This window comes from Phodopus roborovskii, unplaced genomic scaffold (genome assembly GCF_943737965.1).
Source record: "Phodopus roborovskii unplaced genomic scaffold, PHOROB, whole genome shotgun sequence".
Lineage (NCBI taxonomy): Eukaryota > Metazoa > Chordata > Mammalia > Rodentia > Cricetidae > Phodopus > Phodopus roborovskii.
The window spans coordinates 9,127,944-9,142,358 of record NW_026126407.1 but is presented as its reverse complement, the minus strand read 5'-3'; the positions used below and the strand labels follow the sequence as shown (position 1 = coordinate 9,142,358).

Here is a 14,415-nt window from a genome sequence, read left to right as displayed (position 1 = left end):
TCACACTGCCTCAGTTTTCTCCTGTCTCCTCCAGCCTTATATTCCTCTACTGCTGGTATTAAGGGGGAGTCGTCCCAAGTGCTGAGATCAAAGGTTTAAACTCTGTTTCTGTTTCTCTTTTAGACTGATTTACTCTCATGTAGTGTAGGGTAGTCTTAAACTCACAGACATCCATATGCCTCTGTTTCCTTAGTGCTGGGATTAAAGGTGTGTGGCCTTTGGATAACTAGTGTGGCTGCTGGGATTAAAGGCATGCACCACCACTGCCTGGCCTCTGTGGCTGTGGCTAGCTTTGCACTCTGACCTACAGGCAACTTTTATTAGATCATAAACAACATATCACCAAATTTTTCTTTGTACACAATATATTCTCTATATTTATAGATTTGTAGCTTCCTAGACTCAGTTCTAGGAATTCCCAAAAGACCTTGAGTTTGCATGCTCAGCCTGCATGGGTTAGAGCTTGTGATTGTTGGGTTGGAGGGTCTGAAACATTATTGACTTTGTCAGATTGTCTTTTCATAGTGCCACTAGCATTCAAGGAAGAGAGGCTTGAGCCTTTAAGAAGTACCTTTGGGCTGGGTGGTGGCGGCACACGCTTTTAATCCCAGCACTCGAGAGGCAGAGGCAGGCAGCTCTATGTGAGTTCGAGACCAGCCTGGTTCACAAGAGATAGTTCCAGAACAGGCTCCAAAGCTACACAGACAAACCCTGGCTCGAAAAACCAATAATAATAATAATAAAATTAAAAACATACACTAGAGCAAAGACAACCTCTTTAATGAAGATTGAACCTTGATCTCTACCTATCATTTTCACAAAAATCATTTCAAAATTATTTATGACCTTAAATGTAAGACTAGTAACTTGGAAACTGTAAGAGCAGCAGCTCTAAATCTGTGGGTCTTGACCCCTTTGGGATTACATACCAGCTATCTTACATATCAGATATTTACATTACAATTAACAGTAGCAAAACTACACTTATGAAATAGCAATGAAAATAGTTTTATGTTTGGGGTCACTACCATAAATTGTATTAAAGGGTCATAGTGTTAGGAAGGTTGAGAACCACTGTGCTACAAGAAAGAGGCTTGGCTAAAATACCTTAAGATATAGGCATAGGTAAGGGTTTTCTGAACAGTATTCTAGTAGCAAGGAAATACTTCCCAAAGTCAAAATGAAGAAGCTTCTGGACAACAAAGAAAACAGTCACCAGAGGGAAGAGACAGTGGGAGAATGTCTTTGCTGGTCATATGTGGGATGGGTGATATTCAGGGATGTAAAGAGCTACAAAAATTAAAGCTTTTAAAAAGCATCCAGTCAATCAATGAGCTAAACTGTCAGGTCTCATAAAAGGATATACTAATGGTGACTAAAACTTGAAAGCACACCACATACATATTAAAACTAATTTGAGAGTCTGTCTCATTCCAGTTTAGTATGGTTGTCATAAGGACAATAAATGGCAGGACAAAGAGATGGCTCAGAAGATAAAGGCACCTGCTGCCAAGGCTGCTGATCTGAGTTTGATTCCCACTACCCACATGGTGGGAGGAGAGAATTGACACTGGGAAGTTGTCATCTGACTACTACACTCAGGCCCTGGCCATGTACATGCCTACTTCTGTGCATACACATGAAATAAATAAATAAATGAAAAAGAATAAGAAATAAAGGACAAGTGGAGAGATGGGTTGGTGGTTAAGAGTCAATCATGAGGAGCAGACTTCTAATCCCAGCATACAGATAACAAGCTGGGTGTCCTGTGTGTACACCTTAACCCCTCTGCCAAGGTAGGCCAGAGATAGATCCTCCTGGCTTGCTGCCTCCAGTCTGTCAGAGAAAGTGTAAACCCCTCGGTTCAGGGAGACATGCTGCCTAAAAGAGTAGACAGAATAAGAGGGGGATACCTACAGCCTCTTCTGGCTCCATGCATGCACACAGGCAGGAGCATGCAGCTGCACATGTGTATAGCACAGCTCTTGGTTATACATGTGCAAGCCTCTAAGTTAGCACACAGAGATATTTGCATATGTTTATGGTTGTGTTATCCAAAAAATGGATGTTCTTCAACAGACTACCCTGCCGCTCCCTCAGCTATGGTTTTTGTTCCTTAGAATGTACTATTTGAATGTTGATGTTGCAGCTGCGGCTTTCTCCCCTTTCTGGGCAAAGGATTTAGGGTAAATGTCCTTCTGAGCTATGTAGAGTGTTGCTCTTGCTGGTTAGTAGAGAGGAAAGTTTTACTCATCACTGGGTAGGAAACTCTAGAGCAGGTTGCTGTGGAGAGCACATATAGCACTTAGCTTTGGGTTTGTGCTCACTGGGGAAAGTTTCTACCACATAGGGAATTCTTCTTTCCCACTCTGTTTAGTATCTGAGGTGTTTATTTTGGAAACAGATTCACTTGTTACTAAAAAAACAATTAGTTCCTTTCCTCTCTGGGAGCTGAATTCTTTTGGTGAGTTATTAAATATTTGGGTGATTGCTTAGTTACAGGAATTGCCAAGAATTTTGATGTGTGTTCTAGAGTGGTTTAATTTTTCATTCTAAATTTATGAAATGTCTGGAATTATGTGGATTGCAGTATAAATATAGCAAACTTTAAAAGGAGTGTGGTATGGGCAGAACACTGACTTTGGCTTGAGTCCTGGCTCATATGTTGCTTTGACAGTTACTTGTGCACACTTGCATAGACTTTTCTTGTCTATAAAATGGGAAGGGATCTTTCTGCTTTACTAGATTGTTAGCACAGTGAGACAGGATTGGGACGCACCCCATTGCAAGACTGCCATTTGACTGATAAACACTGTAGCCTTTACATTGCCTTGGCATTGGAGTACCATAACCAGACCCGGTAGGAATTGCTTTCTTTTCATTGAGGTCCCACTGAAACACTGGCTGGCCTAGAACACTACATGGTAGAACCTGATCTCAGACCTGCAGTGGTTCTCCTGCCTCTGCCTCCTGTGTTCTGGTTTTTAGGAATGTGCTGTCACTTCTTTTGAGGGATTGTTTAACTTTGCCTCCTTCAACTTGCTGTTACTGGGAGAGCATTACCCAGTGGCTGAGTGCTGACCTTGCTTCTAAATTCATTATGAGTGGTGGAGGTTCTTAATAGATGAATGAGGTCTAGGTCTACTTGAAGATGCACATTAGAATCTACACAGCATTAGTGGTCGTCTTACTAAGCAAATGCATCTATCAGAAGAATTCGGTGGTGTCAGGTCTGTAAGGCCATAGAAAACCCACATAGGATATTGTTAACATCTCCTGATTAGTCTGACCTCCTGATTAGTCTGACCTAAGCAAGATGATGACTCCTTTCATAACAATTCTAGTTTTCTACTAAAAAACCTGCAATAACCTGGACTCTCCTGACGAATTATTTGTAGTAAATTTTAAAACAAGGACTATTGAATATGGCTTGTGTTATCTTAATGATGAAGGTTTCTGGCTGTTTTCTGAATACAACTATCAAAACTGAAAGGAAAGTTGTGTGTCCATTTTAAAATTGTTTAATATTGGTTAGGAATGTTATGTGGAACAGTGACAACAGTAATGCCTCATTGAGCTGATGTTGGTGACTGAGGAAAGCAAGTGGCTGAAGTTTTCAGTAGGAGATACTGTTTTTCTGATGTTGAGGCTGGAACTCAGGGCTTTAAGCATGCTGAACAGTGGTTGAGTGCAAGCCACACCCTTACCCTGTCAGATTGAAAGTGTGTTGAGTGGTAAGAACTTTGTCTAGGGTCTAGCTTCCAGTTCCCTTCTTTGTTCTGTTCTCTGCATGTTTTTTCTTGTTTATTTATCCTCTGACTGACTTTCTTTCTTTAATTAAACTTCTAATAATTCCTAAAGAGCTCTTTTTTTTTTTAATCAAAAGTACATATAAATGTATGATAATAGATTATGAACTGAGTTTTGGGTCTAACCTTTAAGTAAATTTGATTTAAAGTCAGTAAATCCATTAAAAAGACTTAATTCATAAAAGTGTTAGTTGGGAATGGTGGTTCTTGCCTGTAATTTCAGCACTTGAAAGACTGGATAGGAGAATGCTCTCAATTAGAAGCCAACCTGGGCTACAGAGTAAGACCATTGTTGTTTTAAAAAAAATTAAGATATAAGATGGTTTCTGTTACGCTTTCTGTCTGAATCTAAGCATCTGTAGGTTTTTCTGTGCCTGTGTCCTCATTTCTGTCTTTAGAAGAAGACCTAGAACTCTGGTAAGAGAATAGTTATCTGGTCAGAATTGACTGGAATTAGTGCCTGTCTGTTAAAGTGAAAGTGGTAGCCTGAAGTTCATCTGTTTTCTTCCCCAAGTTTCCAAAGGCCAGTTTTTAAAAGGCATTGATCATGAGTCCCAGGTAGAAACTAATTGGTGCCACCTGGAGGTCAGGGAGACAAATAACTGCTTCCACCCACCCAGCTAGAAGAGGTGTGTGTGTGGGTGTGGGTGTGGATGTGGGTGTGGGTGTGTGTGCATGTACCTGTAGAATCCATAAGAGGATGTCAGATCCCAGGATCTGGAGTTGCAGACAGTTGTGAACCACCGTGTTATGATGGCACTCGAACTGGGGTTCTCTGAAAGAGCCACCACTGAATCATCTCTTCCACCCAAGTCTGTTGTTAATAGTGAAGGCATCTTAAAGGAAGGAACCAGTGCAGATTGTCATTGGTAATCAAAAGGTGGGCAAAATAACCTTTTGAATTAAAGTATAACTCTGTGGACTGTCATGGATTTCATTGGACATTGTTTCAGATACCCCCAGATATCCTTCTTCTATGTCTGCAGTTACCCACTTTTTGCCTTCAGAGGAAATATTAGCCACAGTAACTGGTTGTTGTCATGTCATTGTGTGTTCTGTTATTTCTTTCAAGGAGATCTCTTTGCTTCTACATTCCTCATTAAGAACGGGGCCCTTGTCAATGCTGCCACATTGGGAGCCCAAGAGACCCCGTTACACCTTGTAGCATTGTATAGTTCAAAGAAATACTCAGCAGATGTGATGTCTGAGATGGCGCAGATTGCGGAGGCTCTCCTGCAAGCTGGTGCTAACCCCAACATGCAGGATAGCAAGGGCAGGTGAGTACACTAACTCCAGAAGAGGGTTTTTATGGTGGCACACAAATGACATACACACTATTTGACATAATTAAAACTGTTGTTCATTGAAGCTGCAAACATTTCTTTGTCATGCAATTAAGTGTCATGACCAAGACTAGAAGCATTTGGGGAAACATTTGTAGTCTGGCTAACTAATGACTGAATTTCTAAGCAATTTATATCATTTTCATGTTGAAAGCAACCAGAGTGGTCACCTGGTCAGCGTTTACAAGGACATTATTCAGCATTTTTTAGGATCACTTGGATAGTTTGAAGAGGAACTGCTACCTCTAGGCAACCTGTTTTATATCTCGGAGATCCAATGGTTAGAAAATTCCCTTTTAAATGCACTTCTGCCATATAAATATCTTAACTATTGGACATCTTGTTATCTCCAGAGTGTGTTACCTTCAGTGCATAGCCTTTTCTATATTTGGTAGTGTTTCTGGGTTATGTTTGCTGTTTTACATTTTTACCAGTTTTTATTTATACTTATTTGTTATTTTGCGTGTATGGATGTTTTGCCTGCATGTGTACTAATGTTCCACGTAAATGCAGTGCCTGTGGAGGCCAGAAAAGTATGTAGGATTCCCTGGAACTGGAGTAACAGGTGTTTGCGAGCCACCATGTGGATGCTAAGAATCAAACCCAGGTCCTCTGGAAGAGCAAGCAGTGGTACTCTTAACCACTGAGCCATCTTCAGCCCAATTTCTGTTGTTTTTGCATCTTCTCAGAAGGAGTTTTGCATCTTCTCGGAAGGAGTTAGTTTAGGATTCCTTGTGGTTTAGAATTGTAGACAGGGTTGCCTGCCATGCGGCAAGAGTGTGGGAAACTTTGAAGTGTAGTTCAGCCCTTGCCTCAGCAGCCTTGGGTGGGGACAACAAGCATTACTCACTATCACCTCAGTTCACTATTTGAAAACCCACCCAGGAGGTCATATTCTTCAAGGCTGGCTGCCAGGAGATGGACTGTGCCTGTGCAGAGATAAGATGGTCCAGGAATTCGGTGTTGCATAATAATAACCACTCATTCTCCCAAGTAGTTACATCCTTTATTCCCTATGCTGATTCTTTGGTTTGTTTCCCCACTTGAACTGCATAAACTTGGGCAGTCTGTCCTTTTGAGGTTGATGCCAGGCTTGTGCACTGTGCTCTAGTGGCAGCCTTCTAGTACTAAATAAACAGGCTGTGAAGAACAAGTTCAGCTCTACCCAGTTCTGTCTTGCTGCTGCTGTGTGCTCCTGTGCTAAGATAAAATTATAGAGTAGAACAGTTTCTTTTTAGATTGACAGAGGATAGGTGAGAGAAAGTGTGACAGAAGCTGTTCTTTAACATACTCCTTCAGGAAGGGTTAGAATTGAAGTAAAGAGCCATGGGTCATAGAAGCAAATCCATTTTCTTTTCTTTTCCCCCCAAGACACAGTTTCTCTGTAGCTTTGGAACCTGTCCTGGCACTCACTCTGTAGACCAGGCTGGTCTTGAACTCACAGAGATCCACCTGCCTCTGCCTGCTGAGTGCTGGGATTAAAGGCATGTGCCACTAGTGCCCAGTGCAAATCTATTTTCATGTTATGATTCTTGGCTATGATTTTGGAAAATAGAGTAATGGAACTGGTTGTAGTTGCTGAATCTACCAAGGATTCTAGTCCCTGCCTGCTATGAGTGTCTGGGTTGTCTATCTTGAATTGACATTTCTTTTAATTCCTTCTGTTCTGTCTTGCCCTCAGGACTCCTTTACACTTGTCCATCATGGCCAGGAATGAATATGTGTTCAATCAGCTGCTGCAGTGTAAACAGTACGTAGGGCGGCCTGGAGAAATGAAAAGCGGTTGTGAGGGTGGGATTGTGAGTGAAAAATCTTTCCTTATTAAAATTTTTAAAAAACTATTGTTCATTTGTTTGTTTGAGATGAGGTCTTATTATGTAGTCTAAGCGGACCTGGAATTCAAATCCTACTTTAGTCCCGCAATGACTGGGATTACCGGCTTGAAATTTTCTCTTAAGATGCTTTCCATTTACAAACCTTAAAGTAACAAAGTTACAAACCTTAAGTAAAATAAAAATTTATCCTTTAGAAAACACAGGAAGAGAATAAGCTGTTGGCATCAAGGAAACTGTACCTGTCATTCACATGGACTCTTTATTTCAGATTAGACTTAGAGCTGAAAGATCACGAGGGCAGCACTGCACTCTGGCTTGCTGTCCAGTACATCACCGTGTCTTCTGGCCAGTCTGTAAACCCTTTTGAAGACCTCCCTGTGGTGAATGGGACATCATTTGATGAAAACAGCTTTGCAGCCAGGCTCATTCAACGTGGCAGCAACACTGATGCTCCAGATGCACTGACGGGTAAAACAGTGGGCCGAAGGAATAAGACTGCATTCGGAGGTCTTTGAGAAATGATGGCTAAAAGAGTTTCTTATTATGGTTTCACAGGGGCTGTGAATGAGTGCAGTGTTGGCCTCAGTCTTGCTAGATAGCCCAGGCTAGCCTTGAACGTGTTGTTCTTTTGCATTAGCCTGAGTGCTAGAAATACAAGCATGTGCCACCATGCCAGCTTATAAATGTTTTTAATAACACAGAAAGGAGATGGATTACTATCATGAGACTTATTTGTTTTGTATTTAGCTCAGTAAAAGCCCATGCGGTTGGTTGGTTTGTTTTAATCCCATGCTCCAAATAATTTAACCAGACATTAGTTTAAGTCTTAAAAGCTAAAACACACCTGGTAAGTTAAGACAACCATTTTTCGACTCTGTAGACTCACAACTCCTTTTACCCTTGTAGAACTTATAATCAGCAAGTATTTACTAAGAGTTGGAAAATAAAAATAAAAATTTTATTCTTTTGTTTTTGGTTTTGAGACAGAGTCTTGTCAGGTTTATGTAGCTCAGCCTGGACCTTAACTGGAGAGTCTATTACTGACCTCAGCCATCTAAGTACTGAGATTACAGACACAATCTACCATACCCAGCTTCTAAAACTAAGAAACTTCTGTTTTTAATTCAATTTTTAGGTTTATTTTATTTTATGTGTCACAAGTGTTTATATGCATGTATCTTTGCCATATGCTTGCCTAATTCCCCTGGAAGTCAGAAGAAGTCATCAGATCTCCAGAAACTGGAGTTAGAGTTGGTTGTGAGCTGCTAAGTAGATGCTGGGAACCTGAGTCCTCTGGAAGAGCATCAAGTGCTTTGAACTGCCGAGCATCTCTCCAGATCCAAAACGGAGAAACTTTTAAGAGCTGTTGATAATGTAGTTTTTAAACAAGTTAATTAAAAGAACAGGTAGCTTCTTGTATCTGCATCTGTGTTCATTCTTTTCAGATGTGTTGTTCTGGTTAAGTTGAATGAAGAATGTACATCCTTAGAGACATGGAAAGGGGAGGCTCATCAGTTTGTGCTTTGAATGGACTGTTTTTCTGTACATGGATCTAGAAATTATGCCTTAGTCACTAGAGAGTGTTAGTTCACCGTGTTGTAGATGTCCCATGTTTCATGTTTCAGAACTTCACGCACTGATATCACTGCTCATCTTATCAGAAGTCTTTCACTGTAAAGAAAATATCGAACTTGGTATTAGAAAATTTTCTAAGATTACAATTTTGTTTTTGAGGCAGGTTCTGATATAGTCTAGACTGCTCAGATTTGATTTATAGCTGAAGATGAACTCAAACTCTTAACTCTTATCCTCAATTTTAGATTTATTTATTTTATTAGTCTGAGTGTTTTACTCACATGTATATATGTACACCACAAGTTTGCCTAGTATCCATGCAGGCTAAAAGACGGCAAGGGATCCCTTGTAACTGGAGTTACCAACAATAGTGAACAATCATGAACCAACATAATTTATTGATTAATATGTTGTCACAGTCGCATTTCCAGGGGTTTAGTTCTTTGGGTAGAATGTACTACCTTTAGCTTTTGTTACCTACTATGAGGATTTCTTTTCTTTTTTTGAGTCAAGGTCTTGCTATGTTGTCCTAGCTGACATAGAGCCACCACATAGAGCTAGAGGAACCGAACCCAGGTCCCTTGCAAGAGTATTCAGTGCTCTGAACGGCTAAGCCATCTCTCTAACCCTCTCTTTATTGTCTTGCTTTTACTTTCTAACAGTGGAGATTCTGGGCATGTATTATGTTCAACAGAGGTTGAGATCAGACTGACTATAACTATTATAGGTGAAGTCACTTTCTGTGAAGGGAAGGAAAAAATGGCATAAAGACAAAGTAGTGTTTTTGTCCATTTCTTTTTTTCTTCATTTTGTTTCCTATTGAGGGTGTGTGTGTGTGATTGTATGTGTGTAAAATTGAACATGTGGAAGTCAGGTCATAAGTTTTGGTATTTGGTTTTAAGGCAGAATATCTTTCTGCATATTCCAGGCTAGCTGGAGTTTCCATTCCTAGCTCCTCCTTCCATCTCACTGTAGAAATGCTGGCATTACAGATGCATTTGACTGCTATGCACATGGTTCTGGGATGCCAGAGACTGGTGGCACACACCTTTCACCCCAGCATTCAGGAGGCAAAGGCAGTCGGATCTCTGTGAGTTCATGGTCAATCTGGTCTACATAGCAAGTTCTAGGTCATCCAGGACTACAGTTGTAAGGCCCCATCTTAAAAACAAACAACAACAACAACAACAAAAAAACCCAACCAAACAAACAAACAAAAAAAACACACAAAAAAACAACACAGCTCTGGAAATGGCATGTGGGTTGCCAGGCTGTATGTATAGCAAGCATTTTACCTAGCAGAGCCCTCTCCCTGGCATTGTTTTGTCCCATTTCTTTTATTTTTATTTTTCAGTCTTAGTATTCATCTTATTTAGATTTTCAAGCACCACAGTTTCAGAATATGAGATTTTTTTTTAAAGATTTATTTTTACTTTTAATTATGAGTATGCCTATATATCTGTGTGTATGTGTAACTGTATGCAGTTATCTTCTGAGGCCAGAAGAGAGAGCATCAGGTCCTGTGGAGCTGCAGTTACAGCAGTTATGAGCTACCAGACTAAACTCAGATTCCCTATAAGAGTATTCCTCTTAACCACTGAGCCATCTTCTAGTGCCCAGAACATGATTTTATGTTGTGTTTGCACATGGAGTTGGAAACACTGTTCTGGATCCAAAAACCATTTGGAGAAGGTTTTATTTTCCCTAGTGTTCTATTCAGAAAATAGTTATAGTGCTAAGAAAAAAATATTTCTGAGCTAACAGCAACCTTATATGGCTGCTCTAGGGATAGAACTGGAACATTTGATGGGCATTTTCTAGTACAGCTACAATGCATGAGGCCTGGGCATTGCTACCTGCACCCTGTCTTCCCCAGAAGAACATTTGAAAGCTTCTCTAGACCCACCCTTCTTTCCTCTCTTCTCCTCTCCTCTCCTCTCTTCTCCTCTCCTCTCTTCTCCTCTCCTCTCCTCTTCTCCACCCCAGCCCCCCCCCCTTCTTGCTTTGGTTTTGATTTTTCAAGACAGGGTTTCTCTGTATAGCACTGGCTGTCCTGAAGCTCAATATATAGACCAAGCTGGCCTTGAATTCTGGCCTTGTTTTGTTTGTTTTAAATTTACAATTTATTTTATGTGTTATTGATATTTTGCTTGTATGTATATCAGTGTGCATGCCTGGTGGCCATGGAGGCCAGATCCCTAGCTATAGACAGTTGTGAGCTGCTGTGTGGGTGTTGTTGTGAATCAAACCCGGGTCTTCTTGAAGGATCCAGTGCTGGAAGAACAGCCAGTGCTCTTAAATACTGAGCAATCTCTCCAGCCCCTAGACATTTTTGATTGCCACAAGTTCAGAGCTTCTTCTGGCATTGGTGGGTATGACCAGGAATATTGCTGAATGTTGTACAACTTAGAGATTGGGCCTCTATGGTAAAGAATTGTCTCAGAAAATGTGATCAGCACTGCTGTGTGGGGGAGCCCTTCCCTACTCAAGCCATACTAGGAGGCACAATGAACTGCCAGCAAGGGCGATACAAGCACACCTGCTGTCGGGTGTGGGAGGAAGGACAGGGTGTTTGTACTGGGTGGAATTTAATTAATATCCATGTAAATGAAAGAATGAACATGACTTCTTTCTTTTAGGAAATTGTCTGCTACAGAGGGCAGCTGGGGCAGGAAATGAGGCTGCAGCTCTTTTCCTAGCAACTAGTGGTGCCCATGCCAACCACAGGAACAAATGGGTAAGTTAGAAAGGGCAGCTGGAGGAATGGCTGTGGACTGGGGAAGAAATGGCAATGCTGGGCCTGCAGGAAAAATGAAATTGTCTCCTCTTTTTCTTCACTTTTGTGAGTGTACATTCATATGACCAGTATAAAGGGGAGTCTTGTATGTCCTCAAAGATTGGTTGACTGATTCAGTCAACAATTATTATCTATATTTTTGTTATATAGCCATGTCCTGAATTAGATCTTGTAGACTTTGTAATGGAATAGAAATTAGCAAACAAGAATGTAAACAAGTGCTGTAATAGCTTCTTGATTCCGTGGTTTTGAGGTGGTTTTATATAACCCAGGGTGGCCTCACACGTGTGCTCTCCTGTTCCACCTCTCCAGTGCTGTGATTGCAGACTGGTGCTGTCCTGTGTGCCTCTTGATTCTTCAGGTCTCCTGTGGGGCTGCTGCTTCAGTCTGTTGTTTCTAGGCACCATCACCGACCAGATCATGGTCTTCCCTCACCTGCACTTTTATCTTTAGGTTTCAGTTACCTGTGGTCAGTCATGGTCTGAAAATATTAAATTGAAAATTGTGAAAATAATTCATAAATGTTAGGTTGTCCACCAGAGTAACATCATGAAATCCACATAATCCTAGTGTGTGGCTCAGCCCTCTATCAAATGTGTCCCTGGTGCATATGCTGCCTGCCTTTCAGTATCTTAGCAGCCCTCTAATAAGATAGACTGACTCAGTGTCAGTGCTTATCTTCATTGTTATAATGCCTGTCTCTTGTCAGTTACCTTCACTCACCATAGATGGCGCATTCCCACAGGAAGGGCGAGTATAGAACAGAAGGTATTCCCAAAGACCACATTCACAGTACTAAAATAGGGCATATTATTATAATTGTTTTATTTTATTGTTGCTAATTCCATTTCTGTTCCTAAATAATAAACTAAATGTTACTGTAAGTACTTTGTTAGGAAAAAATAGACATAGGGTTTGATATTCCCCATGGTTTCAGGCATCTCTGGAGTGTCAAAGATTGTATTTTCTGCAATCAGGGCAGCCACTGTTAGGGTCAGCAGTACTGAGTTTACCAGCTTTCTATCTTTGTATAATTTTACTTTCTCAGCTTCAGTTTCAACAGCTATAAGATGGAGTTAATCTTGATGTCATAGGGAATGGGTAAGATGAAAAGAAATAGGGGCTGGAAAGATGATGACTCACTGATTAATAGCACCACCTGCTCTTCCAAAGGATTTTAGCTTGGTTTCTAGCACTCATGTTGGACAGGCTCACAACTACCTGTAACTCCAGCCCTAGGGGCATCCAACACCTTGCCTCTGCAGGCATCTGCTCTCAATTGCATACACCTACACATAAACATGCACAATTAAATATAAATCTTTTAAGAAAGGAAGACCAGCCTGGTCTACAAGCTAGTTCCAGGACAGCTTCCAAAGCCACAGCGAAACCCTGTCTCGAAACACAAAACAAACAAACAAACAAACAAAAAAGAGGTATTTAAATGTGTATTAACATATTATCTAGAACATGAGATACTAAATGCTAGTTTTTTATGGAGTTTTCCCTCCCTTCCCCCCCGCCCCCCAGGAGAGTGCTTTTTTCCTTTGCCTTTCCTGCTTTCAGAAAGGGAGGGTGTGTTTATCTTCCTTGTTCATTTGCTTGAGACAGGGCCCTTTGTTTGTTTGTTTGTGGCTGGATTCTCTGTGTAACCTGGATGTTTTGGAACTCGCCTTGTAGACCAGGCTGGCCTTGAGAGAGATCTGTCTGCCTCTATCTCCCAAGTGCTGGGATAAAAGACATGTGCCACCTTTGCCTGGTAGGTGTATTTATCTTTAAGGTCACTTCTATTACTTGTACTTGGAGCTTTAAGAATATCTACCCTGAGGTTCTTCTGGTGGACTTAGAAACAGCATGTATTTTAGGGTCGAAGAGATTCTCAATATCATTTAATTGAGAGTAAAGGACCTTGGGGTTGGGAGGGATGGCTCAGTGGTTAAGAGCACTGGCTGCTCTTCCAGAGGACCCAGGGTCAATTCCAAGCTTATATGGCAGCTCAGAACTACAGTCCCAGGGGACCCAATACCCTCTTCTGGCCTCTCTGGGCTCTGTTGCAATAAGTTCCATTGCAACCATGTTCTTTACAGCCTTGAAGGCACTGGAAATAGTAGGTGGAGAGACAGGCTGAAGGCCCTGGTGGAAGTCACAGGAGTAGAGAGTGGGGATGTGGTTCAGTTGGTAGAGTGTTTGCCTAGTACACATGAATCCATGGGTTTGATTCTCACAACTTCATAAAGCAGATGTGGTTGCGCATGCCTGTAATACTAGCACTTAGAAGTTGAGGACAGCAGGATCAGGAGTTTGAAGTCTTCCTCTGCTACATAATGAATTCGATGTCAGTCTGGGATACACAACACCATGTCTCAAAAACGAAAAAGAAAACCACAGGAGTGGACAAGGACACTGATGAGCATGTGTCCGGAGAGGGGCTGAACAGGAGGATAGGCCTGGTCAGGTATAGATGGGGACAGGGAGTAAAAGCACCCCATATCCAGTCACATATTTACATACAGCATAAACATACATATACACAGAAATGAATACCTGTCTTCTGTGAAATTCATAATGGCCCTTTTAGAGGAAGAATTGTGTGCTGGAGGTCAGGAGGCAAGCAAGACTAAACTGTTCTCCTACCTTTTGAGTACCAAGTTCTGGTACCTGTAACACCATTAAAATGTCTTTAGTGGTGCTCCTCTCTTGAAGCCCTTCCCACTCTCAGTTGTTCTCTCTCACCTGTTTTGTGTGGTATACATACATATATATGTGTGTGTGCGCGCGCGTGCGTGTGTGTGTGTGTGTGTGTGTGTGTGTGTATGTGTATACATGTGTTTTAGTTAAATTAGAAACAATGTTATTTTACATATCAATCCCAGTTCCCTCTCCCTCCCATCCTCCCATGACCTCTACTGACTCCCCTCATCCCACCCTCCATCAACTCCCCAGGGAGGGTGATCCCTTCCATGGGGTATCATCAAAGTCTGTCATGTCATTTGGGGCAAGGCCTAGGCCCTCCCCCATGTATTCAGGCTGAGAGAGTATCCCTCCATGGCGGAATG

The 14,415-nt window shown here is 41.4% G+C and overlaps 1 protein-coding gene across 1 annotated transcript in view; it reads left to right on the top strand.

The window, feature by feature from the left end:
* The window catches only part of Ankfy1 (ankyrin repeat and FYVE domain containing 1), a 56,761-nt gene that overhangs the window by 22,952 nt on the left and 19,394 nt on the right, over positions 1-14,415 (top strand). Inside the window, exons 8-11 of the mRNA XM_051180066.1 lie at positions 4,882-5,086; positions 6,834-6,902; positions 7,256-7,455; positions 11,202-11,299. Coding sequence (XP_051036023.1) covers positions 4,882-5,086; positions 6,834-6,902; positions 7,256-7,455; positions 11,202-11,299 — 572 coding nt within the window. The remainder of the gene's footprint in view (positions 1-4,881; positions 5,087-6,833; positions 6,903-7,255; positions 7,456-11,201; positions 11,300-14,415) is intronic.